At 32.1% G+C, this 13,829-nt stretch overlaps 1 protein-coding gene across 2 annotated transcripts in view; it reads left to right on the top strand.

Annotated features, from left to right (window-relative positions):
• LOC143912975 (acetylcholinesterase-like) overlaps nucleotides 1-6,483 on the top strand; it is a 70,353-nt gene extending 63,870 nt beyond the window's left edge. The window contains exons 5-6 of one of the 2 annotated variants that reach the window (XM_077432458.1): nucleotides 5,281-5,463; nucleotides 6,414-6,483. In XM_077432458.1, the coding sequence (XP_077288584.1) occupies nucleotides 5,281-5,463; nucleotides 6,414-6,483 (253 nt within the window). Of the gene's footprint in view, nucleotides 1-5,280; nucleotides 5,464-5,750; nucleotides 6,030-6,413 lie in introns of those variants that run through there. The other variant, XM_077432456.1, reaches the window with a different exon arrangement.
• The last annotated feature ends 7,346 nt before the right edge of the window (nucleotides 6,484-13,829 follow it).

The following is a 13,829-nucleotide window of genomic DNA, read 5'->3' as shown; positions in this document are numbered from 1 at the left end:
TGGAACAACAAATAAACAAATTCAAACGGCTACTACAGCTTGAAAGTGTCAACGCCAAACTTTTTATTTGAACACGAAAATTCAGACGTCATTTTTGCATACGCGGTTTCGCATAATAAACACAACGACCCTATTAATAATGCATACATTGATATCGTTAAAAATCATGCCAGGGGCGTTCTCTGTCCCTGAAATTGCGGCGTCGATTACGCCCAGGCGACATTATAAATTTCACCCATTGTGAGTGCGATTGTATCGAGACTTCACAAACATGATATTCGCGTGACGGAGGCTCATTAGCCGAGTCAAGAGTTGAGCGCCCCTGGCCGCCTTCCGTCCGGAGAAAAGCGGGATTTTCACAATGGACGCCGATATATCATTTCCATAGTTGAAACGATCCGTATCGGATAGATTATGCGAATAATAAGGCTTCCGATGTACATACATGTGTATTGTAGTGGGAATTTTCGTTTTTTTTATTCAATTTACTGTCATTTATTGTGACCTTTAAACATGTGTGTATGTAATAATGTCAATATTTACATATAATCAATTCGAGTCGTTTAGTTTGATACATAAATGTAATATATGTACGTACATATACTGAAAGGGAGTTCGGTCTTTCGTGTCATGCGGGGAAGACGTGCTTCTGCGTTCTTCCCGCTATTACTCGCTTAAACCCGGCTATTGCACGAAATTTAATCTAAAAATTTAACCATCTAATCACTTATTTTACTAATTGCATCCTAGTATAATTTAAGTGTAAAAATAAACAGACGATCGGCCGTTAACAGCGTTTTTAATATCAGTGATTGCGAAAAATATTGTGTTAATTTTGTGTCAGTTACAAAAGCGTATACGAACGAGATACATCTCCCTACCTGAATACAAAAAAAATAAGGGTCCCTGCTCGCCAGTCAAAATTCGGTCCCACAGAAGCAATAAATCTTCCACATAATTGCTTTCAGACAAAAATTTTTAACGAACTTTACTTAATAGAATAATAGCAAACAGAAACGGTGTTTCCCAACTGTCTAATAGTTCTTTTTCATATTTAATTTATATTAAAGTAATTCGTGTAATTTTATATTCTTTACTAAATTTATTATTAAAATATTAAATTGCAAACCGCACTCACATATATAAATCCGTTGTCTCCAAAGAGGCGTCTCACGATAAAGATCTGTAAAAAAGTAGTATAACAATTGCTAATCTATTATTATCATAACTAACTACTTTCACTTACAAAGTAACCCTGTTAAATGGCATGTAATAACTCATAAGTGATCCAAGTGATACCTAGGATGACTATCTGTCAAAGCTGACCACAGAGAAGAGTCTATGGCGGTAAGAACTCACTCCTTGAATGGAAATCTCTCTCAAGTACCGCCTTTTTCTCAACACATCTTGGATAAATGCGAGAAAAATAATATCCAAACCTCCAACAAGGTAAGAGTGACGATGGATGATAGCTTAGCTAATAGAAACCTGTATTTAGCCACGTACAATGTAAGAACGTTATCGAGTGAAGGAAGTGTGCTTGCATTAGAGAATGAATTAGAAAATATCAAATGGGATATAATAGGACTTAGTGAAGTAAGACGAAAACAGCAAAACCAAATAATCCTAAAAAGTGGTAACTGTCTCTACTGGAGAGGGCTACCAAATGGTAGAATAGGAGGAGTAGGGTTTCTTATCAATAAGAGAATAGAAAGAAATATTATAGAAATAAGCGACATATCGGAACGTATATGCTATATAGTATTAAGAATCTCGAGCAGGTACACTTGTCAAATCTTCCAAGTGTACGCCCCCACATCTAGCCACCCAGACGAGGAAATAGAAGACTTCTACGAAAAAATACAGGACGCATACGATAATAGCCGTCACCACTTTAAAATAATCATGGGCGACTTTAACGCAAAAATAGGACAAAAGGCAAATACTGAAAGAGCAGTAGGCAATTTTGGTACCGGCCAAAGAAACGACAGAGGCGATCGCCTCATAGAATTCGCAGAACACAACAGGCTCTTTATCACTAATTCATTTTTCAGGAAAAACACCAACAATAAGTGGACTTGGGAGAGTCCTAAAGGAGACAGAAACGAGATCGATTTCATCCTAACAAATGCCCTGCACTCCGTTAAAGACGTTAGTGTTTTAAGTAAAGTAGATATAGGTAGCGATCACAGATTAGTCCGTGCCAAGATGGCCATTAATATAAATTGCGAACGTAGGAAATTAATAAAAGGATGCAGTAACTCTCCAGATTTCGCTCAACTAAGGTCTAGGAAAAAGGAATTCGAACTCGAACTTGGAAATCGATACGGGAAATTAAACCCAGAAGCAGACATCGAGGAATTGAACACTGTAATTAGTTCGGTTCTAACCTCAACAGGTAAGAAATTAGGTGGATTCAGGAAACAGATTAAATTAAGCAAAATTTCAGCGGAAACAAAAAACCTAATTAAGCATAAAAGGAATTTAGATAGGGATAATAATAAGCAAGAATACAATCTAGTAAATAAGGAAATTAAAAAGAGAATAGTCAGGGATGTCAGGGATTTTAACAGCAAGCTAATAGAAAATACCATTAAGAATAACCGTAGCCTGAAAAAGTGCAAACAGGATCTTTTCTTAGGCAAAAACCAAATGATCGCAATCAGATCAGAGAGCGGAGTAATAATTAGGAATAGAGAAGAAATCATAGACAGAGTTTACACGTTCTATGCAAAACTATACGAGAACGACAACGGCCAATTCCCCGCTCTGGAATCGACACACGGCCAAAGGGTTCCTGCAGTATTGCCTAGCGAAGTAGAGGCCGCGCTAAAAACTGCAAAGAACGGTAAATCCCCAGGGGAAGATAATATTCCCATTGACTTACTAAAATGTGGCGGCCCCCCCCTAATTAATATCTTAGCTAGGCTTTTCAGCAAATGCATCCAGAACCAAGCTATACCAGAAGGATGGAATAACGCAACTATCATTTTAATACACAAAAAAGGCGACAAAAGCGATATCAAGAACTACCGACCCATTAGTCTACTTTCAGCGGTCTACAAGCTCTTCACGAAGGTTATTACAGAAAGGCTGAAGAATATCCTCGACGAGAACCAACCTATAGAGCAGGCAGGGTTTAGGGCAAATTTCAGCACAATGGACCACCTCCAAGTAGTTGGCGAACTAATCGAGCGCGCCAACGAATATCAACGGCCATTGTGCCTAGGTTTCGTCGATTATGAGAAAGCCTTCGATACAGTTAGTCATAATGCAGTACTTAACGCTCTAAAAACACAGGGAGTGCCGGAACCCTATGTGGGACTGTTAGCTGCAATATATAAGAATGCCACAGCTTCGGTTAAAATTTTTTCAGGTACAGATAGATTTAGCATAGGAAAAGGAGTAAGACAAGGAGATACAATCTCGCCCAAGTTATTCAATGCGGTGCTTGAGGGAGTTTTCAGGAAATTGGATTGGGATACAGCCGGAGTAAGCATCAATGGTCGCTTTTTGAGTCACCTTCGGTTCGCAGACGATATAGTTTTAGTAGCTCGTGATTCAGCTGACCTACTTATCAGACTAACACAGCTGGACAGGGAAAGTAGAAAAGTAGGATTAAAAATTAACGTAGATAAGACTAAACTAATGTTCAATAGTTATTGCATGCCTGATAGCATCCCCTTAGATGATAAACCAGTAGAAGTAGTAAATAATTATTTATATTTAGGTCAAATAATTGACATGTCTGGTAGTAAAAATGAAGAGATAAAGAGACGTATGAAATTAGGGTGGAGTGCATTTGGACGGATGAATGCTGTTTTTAAATCAAAAATGCCACTCTGCCTGAAGAAAAGGATCTTTGATCAATGCGTTTTGCCAGTGATGACGTATGGATGTGAAACTTGGACACTGAACGCCAAGATGCAAAATAAAATCCAATGCACTCAAAGAAGTATGGAACGCTGTATGCTTGGCATAACGAGGAAAGACAGGAAGCGGAACACGTGGGTGAGAAATATGACAAGGGTAGTGGACATAGTGGATAGAGTGAAGAGATTGAAATGGCAATGGGCGGGTCACGTAGCTAGGAGGATGGACGAAAGGTGGACAAAAGAAGTGCTTGAATGGTACCCGAGAGAAGGCAAAAGAGTAAAAGGAAGACCGCAAGGAAGATGGGTGAACGAAATTAGGAAAATGTGCGGAATGAGATGGATGAGTGTTGCGCAAAACAGAGACGAGTGGAAGCGTGTTGGAGAGGCCTTCATCCAGCAGTGGATGGCGAATGGCTGTAAATGATGATGATGATGATACTGAAAGGGCATGCTATTTTAGTTTGATTTTTAACGAGTGGCCCCGGAGAAAGAAAATCAGTGCAACGGACGTACATATTTGTAGCTGTATGTAAAACACGTCCGATCGCCCGCACGCTTCGTGCCTCCCCATTAAAGTCTCGCTCGCTATGTGAAACGCCCTCTTTTTTCTAGTATGAAAAATAATTATTATCACATATGTATGTCACGAGTGGACGGATGACTTAGCCTTTTATATAACCTAGAAGTTAGAATATTAAGCTTTCGAGCAGAGTGGTCACGGGTTCGAGTGCCATTAGAGTCCCCTTGCTGGCCAGACTTTGGTTTGTGACTCCAGGTCGATCGTTTCTTATCAGAGTTTGCCAATTTGTACATACCTCTTTTTACTTCGCCTTACGATTACAATTCAGTAAAAATTTTGGCTCTTATCCGATCATTTTTTCTGATTTTCATTGAAACGGTTCCTGTAAAGTTGGTGTTTCCCTTCATATGTCTCTTGCTAATCTCAAGGTTAGAAGAACTATTTAGAAAAAAATGTCCTGGTTTTATAACATCTTATACATAAGTCATCTTAAATGATATGAACTGTTTTGTTGAATTTGTGTAGCAAAATGTTTATACTTTTGTTTTAAAAATATTGCCCAAAAAGAACACAAAGTGTTTTTTACTCAAATAGAGAAATAGAATAATGCTTTTTATTAAACAATATGCAATTATCATTGATGATTCTGCAAATACCTACATATTTTATTTATTCAAAACCTAATTGTTTAAGGGATAATAAAAAATGGTTTATAAAAATGGGTAAACAATAATATATTAGAATAGCTAAGAATTAATGACAATATGTATTATACCTACCATATATAGAAAAATGTTATTAAATTTATTAAAAACATTACAATATAAGTCGAGTTGAATAACGAAGACGTCCATGTTTTTCATTTATTTCTTTTTGCTTTTTCAGACGACCCGTACCCGAAGAAGAAAATTGGCCTTTGTACTCAAAGGACAAACCATTTTACTATATATTCAACGCTGATGCCACGGGCATAGGAAAAGGACCCAGAGCTCAAGCATGTGCTTTCTGGAATCAATTCTTGCCGAGGCTCCACAATAATCCAGGTAAAACAAATACCAAAATTATAATGCATACATGAAATTAAACAAATAGGTCAAATTGTCTGCTTGCATAGGCAGAATTATAAATAATGATCAGTTATTGATAATAAACTAACATTCATTTTGCTCAGTCAACAGTTCCTTAAGCGAGAAAAAATGTATACACAATATATTTTCCCCTTCAATAATGGCCAATTAACTGGAATTCAATAAACTTTACGAATCCCACTAATTGCACGCCAACATTGTTCAAATAATGAACCAATACTATTCAAAATTGGATGTTTTATATAGATTAATATTTGTATATTCCAGATACGCCGATCCAACCTTGCGAAGGTGCCGTGACTCATCCATTGAGCAGCTCCGGTACAAGTCTTCACCAAGTCATGAGCCGAATGGTTATTGGTTTTGTAATGTTCTACTGCTTCGCGACGTCACTTGTATTGTTCTTCTGCCGTTAAACTATTGTAAAAAACATTGAACAGTATTTAAACAAACAAAAAACATGTGATTACCAAGTAATTTGACACGTTGAGATTTTAGGAGAGCGAGTGCTGTAGGCATCGGCTAATTGCATATACACAACATAGGAAAAAAACAATGCACGCGAGCCAAAGAGTTTATAAATATAATGAAAGATTGATTGATTGATTAATATCACAAGTAAAAGAATCATCTCCACATTTTTTTAGGAGTAGAAAATAATTGGAAAAAGCACTGCACGATAGTGAATTGTAATATGAAGTGTATTCAATTTTACATTAGTATGCTTGACTGATGTCCAATAACATGTAAGTGAGTTTAGGTTCAATTAAATATATAAATCTATGATTTTGATTACATTTTTTTTATTTATAGTAGCAGTGTAAGTGTGGATTTTGTATAAATTTTTTTTCAATGTTTTTAAAGAGATGTTAATTTTGTTACTTTGATGAATTGAAGATAAATGTGCATGCAACTTTTAGGTATTCATAGACAAGTAAGCGAAAATGTGTTGTATGTCGCTTCATCGTGCATCATGTCAATTATTGTGATCTTTGTTTAGTTGATATAATAGTTGTGATTAGATAATCAACACTCCCCGGTAGTGTGAGGGTCTTCAATTAATGTTTCAATTCTATACACTCTAATGCTAGTATTTATTTTTATAAATATACATACATGTTTCAAACACAGAATGAATAAAAAAATATTCGCCTATACATTGATTAAATGATATTTTCGGTTTCCTATCAGATATGAATATGTTGTCATGCAACCTGTTGATAAATTGAATTTGAGCATTTTGGAACGAAAATGTTTTGTATACTCACAGTGTATTTGTGATGAGACAAAATTTATACATGAAATCATATCTATTGTAGATCTTACAACAGTAGAAAGACTTTCGCTTTTACACCAATCTTTTATAAATAAATATACATTTATATATTATATTTAAAAAAAAAACATATATAGATAACAAAATAGGACATATTGTAAGCTTATAAAGATATTTGAGATTTACTATATAGTTAATTGAAACCTATCTTATGATGACACTTATCAATAAATGTAATATTTACACTTTTTGTATACCAATTGACTATTTCTAGGCCTTTCTGCATCTTTTTTTTTGCCAAAATGCATATCGAGCAAAAGTATTATTATGAAAATTTATTAAATCATGGCTGGCCCATGGTGTGAAAAAAGAAAAGCATTTAGATAATTTTAATTAATTGAAAAAAAAAACCTAACTTAGACCATTTGGTATCGTCTGATATTTATATCTTCTCATGCGAGCTTATGAAAATTTACACATTATACAGGCAAAAATCTACATATCAATTTCAACAATTAAATGTTTGTTATATATTTAGTGTGTAAAATGAAATCTCTCTAACTAAAAGAATTTGTGAAATTGCCATTATATGTACCTATTAGTATATTTTAAACAAAAAAGTACTAAAAATCTAACAGAAAATGTTTTTTTACACATAAATAATTTCAATTGCAATTTGAATTTTAATTTAACACAAGAATTTAATACGATTTTTCTAGTTTTCTTTATAATATTTCACAAACAACATACCATTAAAAGTAAAAATGCTATTTTAACTATCACTTACATGTGTAGATTCTAAGTAAAATTACTAAGCAAATACAATATACTTGCACGTGAAAAATGTATTACATATATGAAATCATTTGTTAAAAATGATTAAAATGTAGTATTTAAGAAATGAAATGGTGTCAGCTTTATCAAAATTAATGGAAGTTATACAAATACTTCATCAAATTACTCACTGATTGTTATTAGAAACATGCTTGTGTTTATACATATTTATGTAACACAAAAATGCACTTTAGCTTTGATATTTGTTTTCTTTCTGTTTAAAATGTCTATATCTCTCTTTATATAACATAATATTATAATATACACTATTCAAAGCTCAATGAAAACTACCATATCAAAATACCATATCGTATTGTATAAGAAATTTAAAGATAACTGCTAATGAAACATATCATTGTGAATAGAGAAATAATGAAATATTTTCAAATGTGTATTTAATGTTATCAAATATTATACATAAATGTATTATACGATCGGTAGATCGGTAGTGAAGTTGCTATTTTGCATTATTATATGAATTTTGTTTCAAATGCACCAACTCTGAACTAATATGTGTATTTATATGAATTTATACAGTCATAGTTTAGTAGAGATATGTTTTGACCATATGTATGTATGTATGTATATCTTTAAATGTGTACACTAGCCTTGATCCTTTTTTACTTTTGTAGAAAATTTTAATATAACTTGTAATTTGCTAAATTTACGATTAGACGATAAGATTGCTAACGTTATGTTTTTTTTTTAATTGTTTATAAAAGCTTTTTTCTTATACACAATTACACATGTGAAATTAAGCATGTATTTGTTTGTGAATGTGTATCTAAATATAATAATATTAAATTGATAGAAAATAAATATTTGTTTTCTGTTATAAAAAATTAGACACTGGAATAAATAGCTTATCAAAGTAATGATTGTGAAAAAATGTATGTCACTTATTCTGTTCAAAGACAGCTTTTCAACAACTTCTTAGTGGAAAAAATAATTATGCATAATATTATGTGAGGCCTATATTTTTAAGCTCATACATATATAGAGAAATTTAAAATTGAAATCTAGTTTCTATAACTATTATAGATATTGCATAAACATGTAAAACTGCAACAAATATAATATATAATTGTGTGTACATATATTATATATTTTTTGTAGATATATGTATATGTACATGTATGTACATATATTAACTTCTAGCAATTTTTGTTGCATCTATTTTAAAATAAAAATAAAATTTATTTTATAAATGTAATGTAACGTTAAAGGATAAAATATATCAATATAAATGTTATGTGTTTTAAAAGACGTTTCCTTTTAAAGTTGCTATATTTTATTTATTTATTTAACAGTGCTAATTTTGTCGATGGTTATTTCACTAAATCTTACTGCAACTTAATTGTAACTGTTTTGAATATTTAAATGTTAACTGTTTATTTGTACTCAATGTGTTGATTAATAGATAATTAAAAGTATATATAGAAGAAGCTTCAGAAGTTTTTGCTCTATAATTATTACATTTTACCTGTGTAAGGTCGTTTGAATACAGTCTATAAAATGGAACATACATACATATATGAGGAATGCGGATAAGACATTTTCTACTTTTACAGAGTTGAAATATTATATTTATGATTTTCATATACATACATATGTAGATTATAATGCACGCGAAATAAAATCGAATTGTAAAGAAGTGAGAGATGGTAAAATTAAATGTTATAATTATATTCGAAAGTTTAGTAAGATTATATTATACATATTGTTGTCATACATCAATTTTATTTGTTACGTGTAAATTAAAAAAAAAAAGTAATTTAATTAAATATCATACAATGTTTGCTTTGTGTGGTGTATACGTAGATAAATTGTTTACATTTTTGATGTGATTATTTTTTGAAAATTTGTAAAATCAAAAATTTTGATGTTGTGTCTACATATGTTACATACAACAAAATTTCGTATTAACATTAGTGTTTTTTTTGATTTTTAGTCGGCTTGCGATCGATCAATACGATTGGCTTTTTTAATACTTAAATTCTGCGAAGAGTACGCGCTCCGTGTAATTTATGTAGGTATTGTTTTAAAACTTAATAACATCCATTGCATACTTATTTCAAAGTCTCATTGCGTTAGACTCTGTCTTATGAAAATACGTACATATATAAATAAATATATATATATAGTTGGTTCACCTTACCGTTCAAAACATGTATTGTAGTCGTTAGACGTATACAGAAATGTATTATTGATATGTTTATTATTATTACACTTATTATTAACAATAAAGTATATTTTAAAATTGTTTTTATTCTTTGATTTCCATTTGACACTCACTCACTCTACATCGGATCACCGAGAGGAAACATTTGTTAAGAAAAACTACTAGTTTGTTGATTCATAAATTATTAACAAAATTTTCTATGATAATATGTTTACTATAACGGCGAATTTATTTGAGGCGATGATGTCACTCGTCACCTGTTCACAGACACGTTCTTGTATATTTAATTTTATTGATATTTTATTAAAAAAATCACATAGATTGTAAAGAAATAATTAAATATTAATGAAATTTAAAAAAAAAACATAAAAATGCTTGTATTAAACCATTATCAAAAATTTTATCAGTGCAAATAAAAATATGTAAAAGTTTTATTTGAGTTCAAAATATAAATGTTATCATGTGTGTCTAAAAGTCATTATCAACGGAAGAAAATTTGTATAATTTAAGTCATAAATATAAAATATGACAGCGTTATTAGCAGTAAATTGCCAATTTGAATACATTTATAATGGCAAACTTGTTGACAAGTGCACGTGTCTTCGAAACTAAACATTGCCAGATTTATGTGTGTTTATTTATACCGTGTCGGGTATTCTCTTGCACACAATAAACAAAAATTCAAATTTACACCATTATGTAAATAGCGAATCGATCGTCCATACATCACTATCGACCACATACATAGTGAGCCGCACTCTCGATCAATAGATTCGATTCGATCCAACCCGAGGTCACTACATCTTGAAAATTACTATAAACAATGCCGGTGTTTCTCTGAGACGCAATAGTGAATTGATGAGTTGTCGGTATGGGATAATTGATAAAAAGCTTTTAAACTCGGAGCACAATAGGCGCCGGAGATTATTTTGCATGACGTGATAATAATTCATTTCGGTAGAGTAGAATCGAAGGAGTTGTATTAATTATAATATTTTTTTATTATTACAATAATAATTCTCTTTGATATGCGCTGTATATTGTAAATGCTATTCATAATGTATTCAAGGAAGTGTTTTTTTTTTAATTTTTCATATCAATTTAAAATGGTATGAAACGATTTTATAGCTTTTTAATGAATTCTAAATATTTTCCGATTAAGTGATGAAAATTCAATTGCTTTTTTATGAATAGTTTAAAGAAATTACAATAGATGGCAGTTCTTCGTTTATTTCATAATTTTAAAAGAAAAATATTCTTTTGTTTTTTCCAAGTACATTAAAATGTAATTTGATTTTTTGTATGGAAAATGCTATATTTGAGTTTGAAAATAAGTGATATTCAGATGAAAATAATACATTATATACATATGTATGTACATAGAAACACATCTTAAAATCTATTTTAGGAGACATAAGTAGAATTAAGCAAATCAACTCAAGCATACCCTAAATACATTTACTAGATTTTAGAAAACTTTAGCTGCTTATTCAGCAAGGCCATTAAACATAGTAATATGCCAAGCAAACCAGCTATGAATTTTTGATAATAAGATTAGTAGTGGTATTTAGTTATTTTGTATATAAAAAAAATATCAGAAAACGATTGTATGCCGAGTATAATTAAAATATTAATAGCACAACTTTGTCTTTGTTTTAAATAGTTTAATACATACAAGGAATAATGTTAAAAGGGCTATTAATTAAGTATTATATGTATGTATGTACATACACAGATGAAAGCAAAACCTTGCTACATTAGTGGACTGTACAAATCTGATAAGTTTTTCTGCATAGGTTCGAATTGACTCATTTTTTTTTTGTATAATTTAATACTACTGTCAACAATAAAAAACTTCTAACTCCTATACACCTGTACGAGACTCGTATATAATAAATCACTAGTCCCATTATTTACGATTCCTATGAAACACACCTGAACTGACACAGAGACACATATCGTATCGGTTTCCAATCGGTCCTTCGCTCGTCGCACGGTGTTAAGGTCAAGCTTATAATTCGGTAATTATGCAAATCGTATAAATGTGTATAAATTCGCGCCAGCAGCAGCAACAGGGGGATTAACATAAGTGGTTCGTATTTAATTATCAGCAAGTTGCGGTGGGTGTAGAGCGATCGGTATCTGTATCTATCTGCCTTGACCATTTGACCAAATTAAACTCTAGCACACCTCTCGATAGAAGCGAGGCAAGTAAGGGTTAACGAAGTTAACACTTGACCGCGGGGTTGGACAATGGAGGTTGCGGTCAGTCGAATCGTTAGCATTGTTGCGTTGATTTGACCTCTGCGAATACGGTGGGGTTATCTCGATAGTGTCATCGAAACCGAAAATTGCCGATTATATTTAAATGGAGGCCTTAAAGATGCCATTTCGACACGTATGCTCATAAATAAATATTAAGGATTCATATTGGAAGCATTGCTGTGACGATTTTTGTATCAAGCAGCTAAAAAGTTGGATCATTTAATAACTTATATATGCAGTGCCGGTTTTAGGGGGGGGGGGGCTGGTTCAGTCGGTGCCAGAGGGTGCCAAATGAGTTAGGGCGCTGTTCAATGCGCCAAAAGCGCTTTAAAATTAAAAATTAGAGCGCCAAAGGTCCTATATTTGTAATCGACAAATTCTATTCAAAAAATCTACTGGAAAAAGCCGATCTTCAAGTTGAGTTGATCACAGTGAATTCAAAATCTGATATTATAAGCAAGAACTTATCAATTAAAAAGCCTTATTTTCAAATAAAGTTCAAGGTAAAATTAATCCACTCATTGTATTAAATTTTATAAAACAGCACAATTTACAGGAATTATATCCACACATTTGGGTTTCTATGCTTTTGCTGACACTGCCTGAAACTGTAGAAAGGTCGCAAGGCTGGGAAAAAGGAGGATGGTAATCCAGTTTTTCATAATTTTTTTCTAAGGGTATTTAGAAAAAATTGCCCGATGGCACCATTGGGTGTAAGGCCGGCACTGTATATATGTATGCTAAAATTTAATCAGTATACAAGTTAGAACAAAAAAGTGAATATTTCAAGATTAAAATTAGAAATTAATGGTGGTTTTCGAGTACTTAAGTCTGTTTCCACTATCTAGTAAATGTTGATTTTAATGTTACTAAAGTATACATATCTAAATGTAGTTTACTTACAAAATTTCTTATCATTTTTTTTGTAATAAGCCGTAAAATGTTCAGTAGCGTCACTAGGCTCGTGCTGGGAACTGCGGTTTGCACCAGGTGACACCAAATTGTTCAAATTGAAAAACGCTAATTCGACATATTCGTTGTATGACGGTCCTCGAGCGGCTACAAATTGCAATGTCTGTATATATACAGCTTTCTGTATTTATACAGCTACCGCGAAATCCGTCTGGTGCAGCTATATATAGCAACAAATATGACAAATATTCTTGTAGATTAATAACAAAAATTCTATTGATAACTGGCTGACCTCGATAAAATAAACGAATTTTTGTTATTAATCCACAAGAATAGTCGAAATATGATTTTTCTAAGTGGAACTTTATTTAATTCTCATATAAAGATAATTTAATATATTATCCCTATTAATTCAATTCAGATTCGTGTAAATACTAGTACGAGCTTTTAGCTTGCAATTTTACCGATTTCAAATTCAGCACACTTACAATTAACCCTTTTAAACAAAAACAAAAAATAGTGTGGTCAGAACTAAATAGTGTGATTCGTAAAAAAATGCAGCAAATTTTTGTTTTTCATCTCGAAATTCAGCGATTTATATGTATATGTATATATAAAAGAAGCTCTGAAAATGAAAGTTTATCAAAAATGTATCCACAGATGTCTCCACGATGCGTTCTTAAAATTCTTCTAAAAATTGTATATCGATGCTTGTTATTGGCTAGGAAGGCGCATTGTGGTTTACCTGTTAGGCCTTCCTGGTTTATATCTATATATGTATGTATGTAAAATAAAATAAAATGTTGAACGGTTTTTCCATATCTTTATCAGACTGGTCAACGCTGTTTTCGCTATTCCTATTCTTCTGGGTATTTCT

This window comes from Arctopsyche grandis, chromosome 6 (assembly GCF_051622035.1).
Source record: "Arctopsyche grandis isolate Sample6627 chromosome 6, ASM5162203v2, whole genome shotgun sequence".
NCBI lineage: Eukaryota > Metazoa > Arthropoda > Insecta > Trichoptera > Hydropsychidae > Arctopsyche > Arctopsyche grandis.
This window is presented reverse-complemented; position numbering and strand designations above follow the sequence as displayed.